Source organism: Trypanosoma cruzi, genomic scaffold (assembly GCF_000209065.1).
Source record: "Trypanosoma cruzi strain CL Brener 1047053512997 genomic scaffold, whole genome shotgun sequence".
Taxonomy (NCBI): Eukaryota; Euglenozoa; class Kinetoplastea; order Trypanosomatida; family Trypanosomatidae; genus Trypanosoma; species Trypanosoma cruzi.
Window position 1 is genome coordinate 21,059 of NW_001849370.1, and position 17,988 is coordinate 39,046.

The 17,988-nt window shown below is 49.4% G+C and overlaps 6 protein-coding genes and 1 pseudogene across 6 annotated transcripts, besides 17 other annotated features; all 7 read right to left on the minus strand.

Annotated features, from left to right (window-relative positions):
- Window positions 1-1,709: a mobile genetic element.
- Window positions 1-7,485: a sequence feature (heterozygous, non-Esmeraldo-like haplotype).
- Window positions 1,972-1,993: a sequence feature (AT_rich).
- Window positions 2,027-3,799, minus strand: Tc00.1047053507221.20 (ribonuclease, putative; the record flags this gene model as incomplete). Its single annotated transcript, XM_803962.1, has 1 exon — window positions 2,027-3,799. The coding sequence occupies one exon, from the start codon at window positions 3,797-3,799 to the stop codon at window positions 2,027-2,029; it is 1,773 nt and encodes a 590-aa protein (XP_809055.1).
- Window positions 4,055-4,114: a sequence feature (AT_rich).
- Window positions 4,939-4,976: a microsatellite.
- Window positions 5,046-6,590, minus strand: Tc00.1047053507221.30 (hypothetical protein, conserved; the record flags this gene model as incomplete). The annotated part of the gene is made up of 1 exon (XM_803963.1): window positions 5,046-6,590. The coding sequence occupies one exon, from the start codon at window positions 6,588-6,590 to the stop codon at window positions 5,046-5,048; it is 1,545 nt and encodes a 514-aa protein (XP_809056.1).
- Window positions 6,760-6,803: a microsatellite.
- Window positions 6,825-9,023, minus strand: Tc00.1047053507221.40 (uncharacterized protein; the record flags this gene model as incomplete). The annotated part of the gene is made up of 1 exon (XM_803964.1): window positions 6,825-9,023. The coding sequence occupies one exon, from the start codon at window positions 9,021-9,023 to the stop codon at window positions 6,825-6,827; it is 2,199 nt and encodes a 732-aa protein (XP_809057.1).
- Window positions 7,486-7,797: a sequence feature (areas merged during assembly that could not be assigned to a particular haplotype. This can correspond to areas where the two haplotypes were merged or to regions with more than two copies in the genome that were merged during assembly.).
- Window positions 7,798-17,988: a sequence feature (heterozygous, non-Esmeraldo-like haplotype).
- Window positions 9,057-9,085: a microsatellite.
- Window positions 9,258-9,278: a microsatellite.
- Window positions 9,280-9,320: a microsatellite.
- Window positions 9,348-9,389: a microsatellite.
- Window positions 9,442-9,461: a microsatellite.
- On the minus strand, window positions 9,542-10,348 carry Tc00.1047053507221.50 (hypothetical protein, conserved; the record flags this gene model as incomplete). The annotated part of the gene is made up of 1 exon (XM_803965.1): window positions 9,542-10,348. One exon carries the CDS (start codon window positions 10,346-10,348, stop codon window positions 9,542-9,544), a length of 807 nt encoding a protein of 268 aa, XP_809058.1.
- Window positions 10,376-10,413: a microsatellite.
- Window positions 10,879-10,907: a microsatellite.
- Window positions 11,065-11,095: a microsatellite.
- On the minus strand, window positions 11,564-12,637 carry Tc00.1047053507221.60 (annotated as a pseudogene).
- Window positions 13,028-13,070: a microsatellite.
- On the minus strand, window positions 13,101-15,695 carry Tc00.1047053507221.70 (hypothetical protein, conserved; the record flags this gene model as incomplete). Its single annotated transcript, XM_803966.1, has 1 exon — window positions 13,101-15,695. One exon carries the CDS (start codon window positions 15,693-15,695, stop codon window positions 13,101-13,103), a length of 2,595 nt encoding a protein of 864 aa, XP_809059.1.
- Window positions 16,246-17,988, minus strand: Tc00.1047053507221.80 (5'-3' exonuclease XRNC, putative; the record flags this gene model as incomplete). The annotated part of the gene is made up of 1 exon (XM_803967.1): window positions 16,246-17,988. A coding segment is annotated over one exon (1,743 nt), but the record flags the coding sequence as incomplete, so codon positions are not given.

Sequence of the window (17,988 nt, forward strand, 5' to 3'; positions counted from 1 at the left end):
GGCCGTTCGTGCGTGCAGCAAAAGGTGGTAAATTGCCCGCTAGGGACATTCTCTGCTCCCACGTTGGCGGCGCACACAGTTCTCAAGCCGCCTCGTTCGCTCCCCTCATGTAGCTTGTCCAAAGCGGGGATGTCGGAGGTTCGTCGTGCCACAGTGAATTTCTTTGCGGATAAGCTCCATTGCCCTTCTCGTCGGTTGATTCGGGTGATTCGAAATATCGGATGAAGCGTCTTTGGCGCGGTGCGACGTCTTGTGTGCGGATTGGTGGGTGATGGTGGAATGGATGGGGCTGTTTTCGTCCGCCCTCGTAAGCAGCCGGCAGCCCCTCGCCGTTTTTTAATGGCAGACTGCGCTGCGAGTAATTCCTCTGGCTGCGCTGCGCACGTTGCGTGTAGATGCGTCGTGTCCATAAATACGACACAACTGACATCGCAACAATCGTTGTTTTTGTTGGTTCACTCGCCGCTCCACAAGAGGCTGGGTTGCCCTCGCGAAGATGTCAGCCTCGTGAACGGCCATGTGAAGGCGGGCACGAAGTGTGGAGGGCGGGATATGCTGGGGTCGGTTGTTATCGCGATCAGCGTCCGGAAGGTCTGCGGCAGGGCCCTGCCAAAAATCCATGAGCTGATCGGTGGGCTCCCGATCCATCTCCAGTGCGCGTCTGCACGACACCAAACCGTCGATGGCCGTTTGAACCTGAGAGCCCACTTAGTGCAAACAATAACCGTATGTGCATCGGAGGTCGACGAGGACTCCGGAGACGACGTCATTCCATACACGCGGGGCCCAAGTGTCAACGTCCAATGCAAGGAAATGCAGTACCTGATCCTCTGCACCGGAGCCATCTTCCAAGGGGAAGGTGCGGGAAGGCAAAGGCATAGAGTGAGGGAGATGTGGTCGCCCAAAATTGCCCTGAGACGTATGGGTGTTGACCCGCCGTCTCTCTCCCGTGAGATTGCGTTGGGGAAACGTGGATGCTGGCACGCCCCCAGCCATCAAACGATGCCGTTGGTGCGGCTGTGTGTTTACACCGTCTGGCGGCCCTCTCCGAGAGGTGGGCGCCTCGCGTTGACACGGCGTCTCCGCGTCCCGCAAGAAGACCGCCGGCCACCACAGTGTGAGATCCGCGTGCCAACAAGTGATTATGCGCTTCTTCCACCTGAGAGTAAAGCTGAGCACTCCGATCCGCAACGTCCGCGACGGCACTGGCGTAGTCGGTGCTCAGTCTCTGCCCTCCAGCAATGATCAGCCCCTGCTGGACCCCCAACTCCCGGGCAGCACACACACGACGGGCAGCAGCACTCGAACCCCGAAATTAGATACTTGAGGCGCCCGGCGATTCGCAAAGTGCCCGCAACGGTCGGCTCCTCCCAGTGCATGGCGATGTCTCCTGAAACCAAGCGTAAGCCTGTCATTGTTGCGGCGGCGGCTACCACCGCATCCAACGGCCCGTGTTCATCAACGAAGGCGAGCTGCACCCGTACATCGCCATGCTGGCGTGCCGAGTCCAACATGCGGGCACCAATGTCGCTCCTCCCCGTCGCCGTGTAAAAGAAAACACTGCCATTCCTTCAATCAAATTGACTGTAATTAATAATAGTAAATAAAAAGTTGTCTTATTGCTATCGACTCCCTGATCCGCTAAGGTCGTAGTCTTCCCGAAATTCATAATATACAAAAAATGCTTACAGAAATATATTCGTCATGGTAAGAGATATATTAATTTGGCGAACCAGATTTCCTCGCAAACATCTTTTCCATATGCCCCTAGAGAGTAAAGAAGAAAAAACAAACAAACAAACAAAAAGAACCGGCCGATATTTCTGTGGAAAATGTACTCAACATTATGTGGCAAGAAAAAAGCAGTACCCTCTAAAGGCACCGCTAAGAAAGCGGCAAATAATCGTAAATGAAAATATTTATCCAACCACACCAAAAGACTTGGATTATATATATACGCATGTTTCAATCTAAAAAATAAAATAAAATAAAACAATAGAACAAAAAGTTGCTGCTGCTCAAACAATCATCGCATAGCGGATCTCAGAATGATACGCATAAGAGCACGTGATGTCGTGTGAAAAGCGCCATTTGCGCCCAAACAGGCACGTGTGGGTTGATAAACAGAGGCCTCAAAAAACTGCGGGAAACGCGATGTCATGTGTGTAGATAACCAACCCGGATTCCGCTCTTCAACCGACTCCATCTTAGACCACGTGGAGGGAAGAACGGCCAACGTCCGTGTCTCATCGACGGGGTGAAGCTCGATATTTTGTAACGATAGTGCCGTGAAGCAGGAGTCGATGTGATGAAGCTTCACACGCTTCTCATGTCGCAGCTCCAATACACCGCTCTCTGGAAGATATTCATCCTCATCGGGGGCACCAAGATTGAGAGCGAAAAGTGAGCGGAAAACAGCCACGCGATTCACAACACACTCCGGAGCAGTCGCCACGTCATAACCTCCCATCTCTGCAAGAAGATTAAGCAACAGCGTCCCTGTCAAAAGAGCATCGTACCCGGCTTCATGGGTAGGACCGCCAGCATTCACACCGGAACTGTGATGACGTTCACCGCCTCCAACCGCAAGGGGATCGTAGGATTCAAAACCCAGCGGAAGCGTCACATGCGCATTTGCGGAACGAAATCCATACTCTCCAAATAAACCGCTCAAGTAACGGGCTCCAAATCGCTCCAATGGGAAAAACTGCTGACGGCTTGCAATGTATTTCGTGTCAAAGACAATGGGAAATAATTCGTTCATACGGCGTTTAAATTTGGGCAGTGAGTCTGGTAATGGACCATCCAGACTCGCAAGCAAAAAGAGGAGGTCCGCAAGGCAGTTGTGACCAACGCAGGGTTTTCGGCTCTCAACAAGCGCATTAAATACTAGGCGAAATCCCAACATGTTCATCAGTTCTCCTTCTCGAAAAACCTGCTCCTTTTCACGTAATCGATTGCGCTCTTCAGGAAAAACTGCCCGCAGCATTCCCATATGCACCGCACCTTGTCGTCGAAATGTGAGTAAAAGATTGTGAAAATGCTGCTCTACATGCCGCTCAAGTGCCTCGCGGGCACTTTTACTTCGCTGAGGTGGAAGAAACACTTCTCGTCCGCCGGACTGAATGAGATCCAATGCTGCAGAAACTTCTGCCATTCCTGCCGTCTGCCCGGCATTCTTTACCTTTGCCTGTTCCAACGTTGCTTGGATCCGTTCAGAGAAGGTCTTTGCCAATGTCACGGCGTTATCGTACCATTTCTTCTCCTCTTCCGTCAAGAGACTTACTCCCTCTACTTCTTGATTGCCTTCGTTACGAATGCTGTCGAGCTCCCGATACTTTTCCTCATGTCTTTGACGCAATGCCTCCTCTTGATTTGCGTCACAGTACGCCATGCCCTGATACACCCACGACTGGAAGTTCATATCGTGTCGGCGAAGAAACGCGAGGGACGATGGGCTTAAAACCACATCCCTGGATCGTTCATTGGCGTTAAATTCATCGGAGTTGTGAGGAAAGAGAACAAAGTTAAAGGGCCGAGCGACATAATGTGCCGGAGTGGAGTCTGCCGCCGTGTTCTCCCTGTGAAATAAACATATTCCAACTTGAATGATGTTATAACGACTGGCGACTGTACGCTTGGCGCGGTAACTCTCCTCGGGGGTATCTGTGATGGATTCTGGCAATTCTGCCGTGCTGATTCCCGTCATCTCCTCATCAAAGGCGTAAAAGTCGCAACTTTTCAGGAGCTCCACAAACTTGGGAAGTACGGCGGGAAACTTATCCCGAGTGACCTGCATGGCGGTGCGAAGGGAAACAAGAGAAACTTCAATAATAAAGAGATCCTTTGGCCCTGCTCTGAAGGTGCTTCTTGTCAACAGGCACGGTTGATGCTATTTTGACCAGTGATGGCGGTATCCGTCTAGAATGGGGCTTCTGTCTCGTATTGAAGGCTCTGTTGTATCCTTCTTCAGAAGTTGTTAATGGACGACTGCAAACGATCACGTGTTTCTACGACCGCAAACGTTTGGTGAAGTGCCCCGTCCTATTTCACCTTTTTTTTTTTTTTTTCCTTTTCTTAAAGAAAAAAAAAATATGTAATTATAAAAATAATACATGCAACACACCACACACATATAGAATATATATTTCCCATGCATACATGTATCGTACGGTGCGGCAAAGAAGAAGGGAAAAATCGGCCTTAAATGAAAATAAAATAAATAAATTTCTCATAACGCTCTTTAATGTACACACACTTTCTCTTTTTTCTAGCAATGCAAAGATGCGCTTTTTCAGGCACGTCGAAAAAATTTTTAGATGTGTGCGTGTGTGAGTGTAGGGAGTTCCCTTTTTTCCTTTCGAGCGCCATTGCAATCCACGAAGAACTGCACCATTTTCGCGTCTCGTAGGCCACACAAAACACTGCCATATGTTGGGGCCACTTCTCCCCTGCCATCTGCTGTCTTTTTTTTTTTTTGATGTTGCCTTCTCTTCTTTTGCGGGAATTCCATAAAAAAGAAGCCTCAATTCATCTCGGCAAAGATGCGGCGGCAGCCGTTGGCAATGAAATGGCACCGCGCAGGTGGACACATCTGCCATGCCCCTGTCCGTACGCGGACGTTGATGATTCCAGAGGAGCCGCATGCACGTTCCACGTTTCCCCCTTTCATCATTACATTCCTCCATACATTTGTGTTTGCCTCCGTGGACGTAATTTTCTTTTCGACAATCCAGTACACCTGTGCCGCTTAAAAATAATTCACGTGCTCTCTGTCGTCGCTTCTCAACATGTAGCCACTGTTCCCTTTTCCCACACTTTTCTCCCACGGCCCTTGCATTTTCCTCGAAAGAAACGACCTCAGAGAACTAAACAAGAGACCCAGATGCAGTTAGCATACAAATCCCATAAGCGCTGCTTTATTTTATGAATAGAGCAAATATTAATAATAATAATAATAATAATAATAATAACAAATAACAACAGCACACTCACACAAATAGAGAAATAAAAATAAAAATACAGAACAACTCTCTTCTTCAGCGTTACGGCAGACCCATTGACCAATGTACCGGATGGCGCAATTGAAGACTAGCGTATATGCCATCCCCATTTATGCTTCTGTTTGCTTCCTCACTGCAAGCCTTACTTGTGGGTGAAATAGCTTCGTAATACACATACACATGTGAGGTAAAAGTGAATGACATCAGTTGAAGCAGTTCTTCGCAAGAAATCTCATCTGTTGCTCCAGTAGCAACAGCGACTGGCTTTAATGACCCTACAGAAGTGGACGAGGTGGTGATGCGTTGAGAGGAAATGTGCATTGGACCAGAGGGAGAAGAAAGGACAGTCTTTATTTCCTCTTCAGCCACATCCTCCATATAACCCCTGAGAAACTTACCGTACACGCTTTCAAGTGAGTTTGGTTCAAAGAGGTAACACAAGTGGGGTAGCAGTTGAATGGCAAACTGGAAGTTCATAGACTCCTCTGGTTCCAGCATCACTGGAGCACAAAACTCATGCACCACAACTGGTGTTACCGTGACGACACGCCGCAGAAGTTCTATGTATTTCAAATCCCCACTCCGTGGTCCGGCCCTCTGCTCCGACCACAACGGGACGCTGGAAAGGCTCCCAAGACTATTCCCAATCCAGGTGGAAAAGATGTCAAAAAAGACCTGCTGTACACGCACAGAAATGCCAGCAATGTTCACCACATTGACATTCACCAAAACACGATACCGAGACACTCGTCGGGCTTCAGAGGAACAGCATAGCAGCTTACTTACGTGGGCCCGGTAGTAACATGTCCCCAGCACCACGTAAGAGGGACGATACCACGCCATTCTCTGATCCTCCACAGGAACAAGCGCGCGGAGGAGAACATCATCATTGAAATCATCATCCCCCTCTCTATCCGTACCACCCTTCCCACTACCATTGGGAAAAGAAAGCAGCAACACAAAACCCAATGTTAAGGGTCCATGAAAATCCTCAAGTTCTGGTAAGGCGTAGCTAAACGTGTATGTGCAATGGAGATGACTTGGTACAGCCCCTTTTAAATATGGTTTCGGCATCTCGGCTTTCAATACCTCCGCCGGAGCCACGACAGCCTCATCACACTGCTCCGCCGCCACGGTGAGGATTTTCCCTGCGGTAGCCATCACGCTCGACGCCAAAAATTGAGCATTTTTTTCAGCAGGGGCCCGATTCTCCCAAAACTGCGGGACTCCAAAGGAGAAGAAACACCCCACACCATGTTGCAATCCACTGGCTGTTGTCGCACGGGATTCCGGCTCTGGCAGGTTTTGTGTCTTGCCAGCTGACGACGACGCTGCAGACCCCAATATAACTGGCACGATGCGCACCGTGTGAAAGAGCTTCCGCCACATCAGGTGAAAGTCACTTTCTCCCATCGCCGCCATCAGAGCCGCCCCCTCACGGTCAAGCTCCCCATTCACATTAGAGAAGGCGATGGTGAGCCGAAAGCGCAGGGATTGCCATGACAACAGCAGGGGTGTGCCCTTTTCATCAAGAGGTTCAGAAAGTCGTGAAAACTCCACCACCAACACTCTGTGAAGAATATTCATTTCGTGAATCTGCTCCACAGTCAAAAGGAAAAAAAAAAAAGATGTTCACGTGCAAAAGAAAAATAATTCCTTTCTCTCTAGCAATCAACAACACCAACAGGCAACTCACTTTTTTAAATTTTTAAATATCTATGTCAACTGTGTCAGCGTTCTACTGAAAAAGGAAAATAATAAATAAATAAATAAATAAATAAATAAATAAATAAATATATACTATTGCCGCTGCAAGCGGTGTCACAAGGGGTCCAAATCCGTCTCAGAACGTTTCCACGTTGTTTTCTTCGTCTTCTTGTTGTAATAGTAGACTTTACCCGTGGAGGGGTCCTTCCGTTCGGCCCACTCCGTCGCGTTTTTCTCCTTTTTCTGCTGCAGGTCCGTCAAATCCGCGCTAAACGACCCACCATTCTCTTTGAGCGTGTCCTCCAGCTTCCACGTCGTGGCTTTGGTTTTCCTGTGGACATAGTATGTGCGACCGCTGTTGGGATCCGTCACCGCACGCCACTCGGCACCGCACGCTGGGATTTCCTTCACGCTCGCTTCCTGTGACACATCCTTGAATGTATCCTCAATCTTCCATGTGGTCTTTTTTGTCGCGATATGGACATAGTAGCTCTTACCACTTGCGGGGTCACGCACAGATTTCCACCCAGCTCCACATGTAGGTGCCTTTACCTCGACTTCCTTCGCTGCGCCCTCTTCCTGTTTCCTGCTTGCATCGTCACCTTGCACCTCCACCTGCGCCAATGATGGCTGCACATTGAAGGTCTCAAATGCCAAATTGGTATTACCAGATTTTTTGTCATCACTACCGCCACCGCCGTCTTCTTTCTTCACCTCCTCATCTATTCCCAGTGAGGAGGACGAAAGCAACGACGCCTTGGGAGCTCTGCCGAAAATACGCTTGTCGGCCAACGGCTTCGGTGCCATATTGTGCACGGAAGACAAGATACGAGACTCTATTTCAAGTGCTCTTTGTAGTTCATCCCGCAAACGGCACTGTGGTTCCGACTGTGCTTCAGTGGGCTCCAGAGTAGGCTTCTCCAGCTGCGATGGAACCGGTAACTTTTGCACCGACGTCTCAGCTGCTTCTTTTACAAGATTTGGAGTTACTGGAGTTGTTTGCTGCATAGATTGCTGCTGTTGCTGGGGAATAACAACTCGGGGAGGCTGCGGCGCTTCGTCAGATGATCCATCCATGGTGATTGGGCGCTGTGTCGTTGCGGCCACCAAATGTAGGGAATTTTCTGTATAATCTTGACGGGCTGCTGAGGACGATTGATCAGGCGCACAGTCGCCCTGTTGAATTTGCCGGAGATAATCCTGATGTTGGCGAAGAAACCGACGAGATGCATCCATTAGACTCATTTCACCGGATCCCTGCGCACTATTCATGTTATCATAGGTCTCTAAAGCACTGCGCAACTCATTTAAAAGTACTTCCTGCTCCACACGTGAAGGAAGGCTATGGGAAAACGAATACGCGTTCCGTTGTTGCCACGGCTCTGATTGGGTGATCATCGTACCGTTATGCTCTCCTACACGTGGGCCGGCTTCTGCCACTTGCCGCTCTGGAGTTCCGGCAGTCATACTCCATACACCCCGATTTAATTTCTGCTGCTGGCCAGACGGGTTATTACTAAACCGGATATCCTTATGATTTTGCCCATTCCTCGGCGGGGAGCTGTGAATACTTGAAATATACTCCTCTCGGCGTCGATCACGCTCCGCTAAAAGACTGTCAATGATTGATGCCGCCCTAATCGCCTCTCTTGAACTCCTCGGCATAAAAACTGCATCATGCGAGGGTTGTATTGCCTCTGGCACATTTTCCCCCCCTCTTTCTGAAAATTTCCCCTCCTTGTGGTTCGCCCTGACGTTTGGGGAACTCCCCATCGCCCTCAGCAGCCTGTTTCTATCTTCTAGCGGACCGCCGCGGGAATATGCACGGATGAGATGATTCATTGCTTCTCGAAAGCGCTGTTGCGCTTCACGTGTGCGGAATGTGACAAAAAACCCCTTCCGCGGCGGAAGTCCATCCTTTATGTTTGCAAATAGGGATGAGTATTCGTTCAGCGACAGCAGCTGCAGGCCTCTCTGCCGCCTCGAGTCGCCAAAGGCTGCCACAGGAACCTCCACGAACACCTCGTCCTTTGGCTCATGGAAGGGGACAAAGACGAGTAGTGGACCCCGTTCGCTGCGTCTTGCAGCCTCACGACGCCATGAAACACACGCGAGGGCCAAACACAACTCGGACGGCGCCTGAACGGAAGAAAGAAAGGCAATTTCTTCATCACCATCATATCGATTCATAACATCGCCTCCATTTCTATGGTCCCCGTTGGAGCGACGCAAATGCCGTTGCATGATGTCGATAAGAGGCACACACTCGCTGTAGAGTGATTCAAGTAGTGGGGAGGAAACAGCAACGTCCATCGTCTCACCTCCTTCTCACGTCTTTTTTTTTTTTGTGTGTGTGTGTGTGCGTTTGTGTGTGTATTTTGGATTCCCTCATCCACAGTGTGCACATCGCAAGAAAACGCAACAACAGCAAACCCAATAATACTACTAATAATAGAGACACACATGCATGGGCGTATTTCCCACTAGCAGGAAGTTACCACACCAAAAACAATGATGATGATAGTCCTCTCGGCTTACAGCGCAGAGAATAATAATAATAATAATAATTAAAACAAACAAACAAAAACAAAAACAAAAAAACAAAACAAATTTCTTTTCAATAGTAAACACACACACATCTATCCATCTATCTATCTATCTACCTGTGTATTTATTTATTGATGTTTGGGAGTGTGTGAATTTCCGACCCAATAAACACACATCATCAGAAAACAACAACAACAACAACAAATAAACAGATGTAAACTAAAACAGTGAAATGAGGGCAAAAAAAAAAAGCAACAACAAACAATTCCAATGACTCTTCTTTTTCAGCACAAGTTGATGCCAACACTCCCACCAGTATTACCGCAAGGAGTGAGCTCAAGAAGCACCCGCTTCGCTTCAGCCAAAATTTCCTCCGCTTCAGCGTGCCGTGCGGCAAACATGAGCTCGTCGCTCTCGACATTTTCACACAGTCGCTTGGCATCTTCAAGCCGAATCATCGCCTCGCGCCCATCGCCGTAAAGGTCACCTACAAACGGCACAAACTCACACCTGGCTACATCCATAACGTCGCTCATATTAACACCATCATCATCCGTATCATCTCCGTCCATATTCGTGCCCTTCTCATATTCATCCTCATCATAGTCATCATTGGACTCCTCATCGTGTCTAAGGCGTTTCCGCGTCGCTGATTTTATCGGTGCAATTGAATTAGCAGCCGTTGTTGTGCTCGCCGACAGGGCCACAGGCCCATAATTCTCCTTCTCTTTCCCCTGCTGCTGACGCCCTAGTACGTGATCGGCTTCAAACTCCTCAACTGTAATCTTCCCACGGAATGTTACCCGAGGAGAGCACCCAACCCGCGGCAGGTCCCGTCGGGCAATGTAATACTTCCCGCCGCGCAGCGTATCTAACGGAGAATCCAGCGCCACAGCCCTTGGCTGAACGCAACCGGTGGAGTCACACTCTAACACACTAGTGATGCAGTACTCCTCCGCCAGCTCCTTTAGGGTGATGTCGCCATGGAGTTGAATTGGTGCAAATGCCGGTGTGTGTGCATCCTCGTCACAAAGAAAAAGCGCTACACCAGAAGATGGCTTTGTACTTGCGTCCATGGCCTCTTCTGCCATGTCAGCTCCTATTCCCACAGAATTCAAATATATATATATATCTGTCTATCTATCTAACCATCTATAAAAACACAATATGGAATAGCAAGAGATTGAGTGCACAGCGGCGTGGTGCATGCGTGTCTTTTAAAGGGTGGCGCAAAAATAAAAAATAAATAACAAAACAAAACAAAAAAAGAAAACATTACCGTAATAATGTATGGAATTAAAAGTATCGTGAATACGTCGCCCGCATTTCGGGGCTGCGGGGTGGCTCCGTGGTGAAAGAAAGGGATGACGTTCTTGCAGTGCCCTGCTCGCCCAAAGGTGGTGCCGGTTCCCACGGCACAGAGACCTCGTCATCGTTGTGTTCACCGACCCACTCAAAACTCTGTTCCACAGGTGGCGACGCCACAAAGAGAGCGGTCTGCTCTGTATACGCAACGGGATTGACACCCGGAAGAAAAGACTGCGGGATACGTATGTCTCCATACTTTTCAAATAAATTTACAGCAATTCGCTTTGGGGGCATATTCGTGCGTACCCTACCGACACATGCACACACACACACACACACACAAAACACTGAGGGAGAGGAAGGGATGGTGCTCTAATATAAAGGGATGGGCCACGTATGTATGTGAGTATATATATAAATGTATACGTGCGTGTAGCTGTGGCCTGCGTTCGACCCAATAAACACAAGAAAGAAAATAAAATAAATAACAAAATAATAGAGAAAAGAAAAGAAAAAAAAAGAAGAGAAAATATGAGCACTCAATCTCTTCGCAAGCCAAAAATAAAATTGGAGATTCCAACAGATTGCTCTTACCCTTCATTCTTATTATTATTGCCACTACTAACATGTGTCAGACGTCAATACCAACGTGTGGCAGTCATAAATAGTCACTGGGGTTGCACTTTTGCGTTCCGCCCGCCAACACACAAGCACACGCACGCACAAAGAGACAGAAAAAGGAATTGCAATAAAAAAAACCATGCTACATCCAAAAAGACAATATTTGCGAAGGTCAATGGAGAAAAGAAGAGGACTATTGACAAATACCCCTCCTCCTTACACTCCCACCTTGCTCCACCTTTGATCACGCATGAACTTCTTCTGATGCTGCTGGTGTCTGCGTGGGGGCTGTTTCTTTCCTGCCGGTGTTGTTGCCGTTGTTGTTATCAACGAGGGAGAGACTTGAGGCCAATTCAGCGCTCTTCCGTGCAGACTCCATCAGTTTGTCGCACACGTACTGCGTCGTAAATGCCATTCGTGCCCACTGTTCTGACTTCTCCGGTACCACCACCGATGGCTCCTCCGGATCAATGCGCATAAGCGCAAGCCCAACGTCTCGCCAAAGTTGAACCATCTGAAACGTATAATCCTCGTCACAGCGGCGTTTCTCAACATTCCTGTGGAACGAGAGGGTCCCTTCTGACCCTTCAAATGAGTTTCTCTCAATGCTGAACGTTGGAACATCCTCATCGGTAGGTTTGATCGCACCGTAAACGGTAATGATACCATCATCTCCCTTAATGCGCACCAGCTGCTCGTAAGCTGCATGGTATGTGCAAAAAAAGGTGGCCACCACAGGCTCACCTTCCACCGTAAAGAGAAGTTCACCAGAAAAGGCGGAAATGCCATTTTTTTGGACCGCTGCATTGCGCCACGCGACCCATCACCGCGTCTGGCAAAACGAAGTCCACCATGTGAAGAAAGTAACGCACGCAGTACCAGCCAACGTCCCCCAACGCCCCCATCGGCTCCTGCGCAGGATTTAGGCGAATGTCGCTCTGCAGAAATTCTTCGGATGCCAAAAAGGCAAAGTGTGCCTCCATACGACGCAACTTCCCAATCTCGTGAAGGGCAAGACGAACATCTTGGACGCGACGTCCATGCGACAACATTGTACCGTCCACAAAAAGTAGCCTCTTCGCGGCAAAATGTCGTAACCATTCCTGCAGGACTAAAGAAGACACGGCGGTGGGCTTTTCGCACACCACATGCTTCCGGTGTTTCGCACATTCCAACACCCATTTGTGTCGCGCCGTGACGGGGATGGGGATATACACGACATCCACGTTTGACGACGCCACGACGGTTTCGTAGTCCCCTACCAGAGGTTTTTTTGCAAAGGGAATAAAGGCGTTAAGCTCATCCACAAACTTCTCCCCACGTAACTTGTCGCGACATCCCACAATTGTAATTTCGTGCTTCGCCTCGTGGATGGCTATCCATGTCTCTCGAAGCACCTTTGCGGCGCCAAGAACGCCTATGCGTATTCGCGTTCTTGGAGAAGGTGCCATTATTATTATTATTATTGTGAACACTGCTCTCCCTCTCTCTATATCCCCTCCACACCCTTCCTTTTTTTTTTTTTTTCTGTGTGTGTGTGTGTGTGTCTATCCCCTTCGTGTATTCCACGGGAAAAACAACAAGCAACGGAGCGAGCCAATATGAATATTACAAAGGTTATAGAATCGTGTAAACGATGACATTTGCGTAACATTAATAAAGTTTGACATACATATATATATATATATGTTATTTGCAGGGTAAATATATTTCAAAACGTGAATAAGGAATAAGCCGTTCTGCATTTCTTTCCAAATTCCCCCACCTAAAAATCAAACTGAAGTCATTTTATCATCATTGAAAAAACAATCATATATATATATATATTCTTAGGATCGATCTTTCTTTTCTTTTCTTTCTTTTTTTTTTTTTTTTTTTCTTTTTCTAAAAATGCTTCGTACGTGTACATTGAACCTAAACAGCAAACCGAGCTGCGTATGGGGTGTAACGGCCATTAGAAAATATGTAAACTACTACTAACATAAGGAGAGAAGAAGCCCGTGGAAAGCTTGGATGCAATGCAATTATACAAGTGGCGCGACTTCCACCACCCGGAACGCACAACTGCTGCGGCCATCGACGTGTAGGCACCGTGCGCGTGCTGTCAGGAGATGGTGAGAGCATGTCCTCTTGTTTGAGTTCCACACCGCCAATAATAAAATCGTAATCGGAGTTGTTCAATATACTTAACTCCGTACCGCGCGTGGGAGTTTTCCCATCCAAGTATATATCCAAAGGACACGCGCGACCCATCAAAGGAATATTGTAAAAATTAGTGTAGGGAATTTCTTCTAATGTAGCCGGACGACGCACAAAAGGAGGAACAGGGGCTTCTGATGGAGCCACCTGCTGTTGAGGCTGCCCGACTTGCCGAGAAGCATAATTCTGAGGATTTTGTTGTGCACTCTGTCCCTGTGCCTGCAGTGAAGCATAATTCTGAGGACTTTGTTGTGCACTCTGTCCCTGTGCCTGCAGTGAAGCATAATTCTGAGGACTTTGTTGTGCACTCTGTCCCTGTGCCTGCAGTGAAGCATAGTTCTGAGGACTTTGTTGTGCACTCTGTCCCTGTGCCTGCTGAATCGGTGAGTATGGCTCTGATGCGGTTTGTTGTGGCTGGGATTCGAGTGGCGATGCAGCAAGTGCTGGCAGGTCGCCTTCTCCAGAGCGCTGAGGGATCGGCCATTGCTCGCCTGACACCGTGGCTGCCGGTGTCGCTGAAATATCAGCTGATGCAGATGTGTCCCCGTTTTGTGGTCCACCTGGTTGCACAATTTGTTTCGTTGATCCTGTAGCTGAAGGTGATGATGGGGCCGACTGCTTGTTTTCGGAGCCTGGAACCCTCTCCGTGTTCATCACATTGCTTGCCGCTGCTGATTCCAAGGTCAGGGGCTCCGGCGCTGATTGCTGTTCTCGCTGTTCTTGTTGCTGCTGCTGCTCTGACGGTGGCTGTGGAGGTTGTGCCCATACAGGGACCACCGTTGCCGCCACGGGTGGGTGGTATGTCTCTACAGGGTCCTGAGACGGCTGCACGGAAAGTAGTTCAGCGCCAGTCGTTGTCAGTGCTGCCTGTTCCGACGGTTGTGCGGTGGGTGGCTGAGGTGGCGGTGGGCCACCGAAAAGGTCATCTAACAAATCTACATGTCTGCCACTGTTAGCAGCAGGCAACTGCGGCGTTTTCCTTGGAGGGCTATCATTTCCGAATAGTGCCGCATCCAGACTTTGTTCGGCCACCATGCGGCGTTTATTGTCACGGATAAATGGTAGCTCCTTCGGTGCCTCTTCTGCAAATCCTGCCTCGATACCGGCGGGATATGGCTCAAATTGCAGCCGGTTTAGTGCTAGCACGGTGTGCTTAAGTTGCTCCACCACAGACTCCTTATCGTAAAGCATTCCGGCAAGCTGCTCCCACTGGTCTACGTATTTCTCGGTTCCGCTGTCTTGCTTTTTTTCTAGACTTCCCTCCTCCGTGTTTTTCTTCAAATCTATCAGCACGGCTTCCAGGCTCTCAATCTCGTCCAGGAGCGGAATGACGTCATTCGAGACATCGCGATGAATTTGAAGTGCCTCTAACTTACGCATCTTGGCCTGTGCCGCGGCCAACTGGTCCTCCACCTCGGCAATAAGGGCTTTGGTTTGAATTGTAGGGGCCGTACGAACGGCGGGGAGAATGGGGGCAATGCCGGCCTCGTGGGCAGACTTTGCGTCAATTTCATCTGAAATGTTCTGCCAGTGCTTTAACTCGTCGCGGAGGGCGGTGAGGGCGGCTGAGCCGGAGATCACTTTATCCTTCGCCGCGTACTGGGTGTCATACTCCAGCTGCGCAATCTCCCGCTCCAGCGTTCGGACCTTTTCCTGCAGGTCTCTTTCCTCTGGAAATAGCAGGGCGGTGCGGGCGGCGATCTCCTGCGCCAGATCATTGTCCATCTCCACCACCTCCGTTTCGCTGGGGAAGATGCCAGCCTTTGTGAGGGCCCCCACCGCGCGGACCGGAAGCCGTCCCGATGGCTTAGACGATTGTGTCTCACCACCTTTTCCACTCGCCGCCGCCGAATCGTTCGCACCTCCTGCTGAGGCCGTTTTCAGCGGCGGCGGTGGGGCGGAGGCGGGGTGCATGCGAAATACGACCTCCAGACGCCCCGGTTTGCCATCAATCCTAAACGAGATACTCTTCTTCTCGCACATGGATTCCCCCGCAAGGATGCTGCACATGCCTGCCAGCGGTATCTCAAATCCCGTCAGTTTTGAGGTATGTCTGCGGTTGGTGATGTCGTACACGGAGAAGTCGATCATGCGACGGTCTTTTGGGGAATCAAAGGAAACTTGAAAGCTACGCGCAGAGTTTATTTCCTCTGCCTTACTGAATTCCACCTCGCCGACCGTGGAGCACACGGAAGGATTAGACGTGATTTCCACTCCCTTTCGCGAAATAAGCATGACATAGACACACCCTTGCCGACAAAAAGGGGCGAACAATCGTACTGGGTGAATGGTGACGGTGTACAACGTCATGGCTGCCGTCTACCTCCCCTCCCCTTCCCTCCACGCTCTCTTTTCGTATATATATATATATATATGCGTGGGCTCCCTTCTGATCCCTTTACACAACTCAAGGGATTTTGCTTCTCAGCCCACCGTTCTTTCTTCCTCACCCTGGCTCCTTACCTAATTATTCCACTTTTATTATTTTGTTTTTCTTTCCAAGGAACTCTCGCCAAAGCTAATTAAAGTTTTTCTCGTCACAATGGTAATTTCAACCTTCACTTTATCGCTGGCTGCGGACAGGTGCCAAAATAAATAAATAAATTCAAGCCATAAAAAAAAAAAGGGGACTGACATTAATACAAACACACGTAGATGAAATCCTCTTTTCGTGGAGGCGTGAATAGGCTTCTTAGAGGGAAATAAAAGAAGGTACTTTAGAATTCAAAACATTATGAAGTTACGTATCCAGCCACCGCGGTTCATGCAGCAGTAACAACAGCGGATGATTCAGTTCCCCCTAACCCTTTTCTTATCCCCACTATTCGTTTATCTTTAGTTAGCAAAGCCACAGCCATAATCACAAGGCATTTCCACCTACGCGTGACTGTAATGCCTCCAAGCGACGCCGCACCGCCTCCTTCTTTTTCTCCAGTTCCGAAATGACATTACACGTAGAAAAATCCCCTTTTCCTTCTTCCACCTCACCCTTTTTGTCGACATAATCACCGTTATCGCTGCTCCCACTGTTGCTGTCTGAGACGTTCATCGCGGACGCAGGACGCTTCACAACGGCTTTATTTGTCTCATGAGACGAGGAAGACGGTGCCGAGGGAAGGGACGGTGGGGTGATGTATCCTGGAAGAAGATCCGGTACAAATGTCGCCGATGTTAACAACGGCTTAGAGGCAACACGCCAGCGCAGGCGGACACGCATCGTCCGTGGGTTCCGTGACAAGGGAGGGCTGGTATGCTGACCGCAGACAAAGGTGTCACCCACCACAGAACCAACGTTCTTGATCATTGCGACGTCGCCCAGTACTTCTGTGGGCGCTGTGACAAGAGTGAATCCACGTCCCTGTCGCATTTCAACCTCCTCTGAGAGACGAGGTCTTGTCTCTTGCACGGTCACCGCGGGGGTGAGAGGCACGTCATTAGTGTGACTTTCATTGCTGCAGGCACTCTTCTCATTTCTGTTATTGCGATCCGAGGCATCAGCCTTTTTGGACGCAGCGATCAGCGCTGCCGCCGCCGCCGATGAAGTCTTGCGTGCTGGACGCGTGTCAAAGAAAGAGGACACAAACAGACTTGATGTGCTGACTGCTGGCGCTGTGGCACCATCCTCACTCTTTTTCAAACCTTCTGCTGTTGTAATCTCGGACAACCTTGCGGACTTGGCCTGTTGCACTTCCATCGCAAATGCTTCTGCATCCCAATCAGCAACAAAAACCATTTCGCTCCCATGAATAGGTGCCCCGTGCACCTCCTGTGCAAGCATATGAGGTCTGGCTGCCAACGCGTAGGCGCGGAATCGCGTTCTCTCCTCCTCCGTGAACATTGCTTTCTTCTCTTCACACCACGCTGAAATGGCAGCAAAGTTCATTTGTTCCACAGGGGCCAACACCATATGTTCAATCTCTCCATATGCGTTGCGAACAGCCGATGGAAGGAGTGCGGTACTCCGTGCGGGAAGCAGCACGAGAAGTTGCACAAGTACATCTCCAGGGCCATCATCCCACAGTTTGTCCGTAGTTTCCACCGCGTTCGAATCTGACGTGGCGCCACGGTGCCTCGAATGACTGCGTTTTTTTGCCAACTCCATCAGGGCATCGTACGACAACATGCCGCAGTACTTTCGCAGCAAGTGAAGAGGCGGGGCAGTACCATACGGGTAGTAGCAGCCCCAGTGCTCCACTACCCCTGCACTGTTCTGCAAAGACCATTGCAGCATCGTCCAGTACGCATAGCACTTTGGTGCCAACTCCGTCTCCTCCTTCAGTTGCCTCTGCTTCCGAAAGGTGTCATCGACAAAACCCCAATCGGTGGCGTCTTCCTTGCCATTGTCGACGCACAGACCATCGCCACAAGCGCGCTCGCGACGCATCTCTGCCAGAGAGTCTAGTGCGTAACGGGCGGAGTCAAATTGAATATTGTTGGTGACGGGATCAATAATGGAACGATCACGCGAGATGAAATCGGTGGCGAGTAGCTCCAAAAGGTCGTCCAAGAAACCTTCTTCAATGCGGCAGCCCACCGACGGGAGAAAGTCGTTCCCAAACAGGAGAAGAACAAATACCACATCATGAAGCGCCCGTTCAAACTG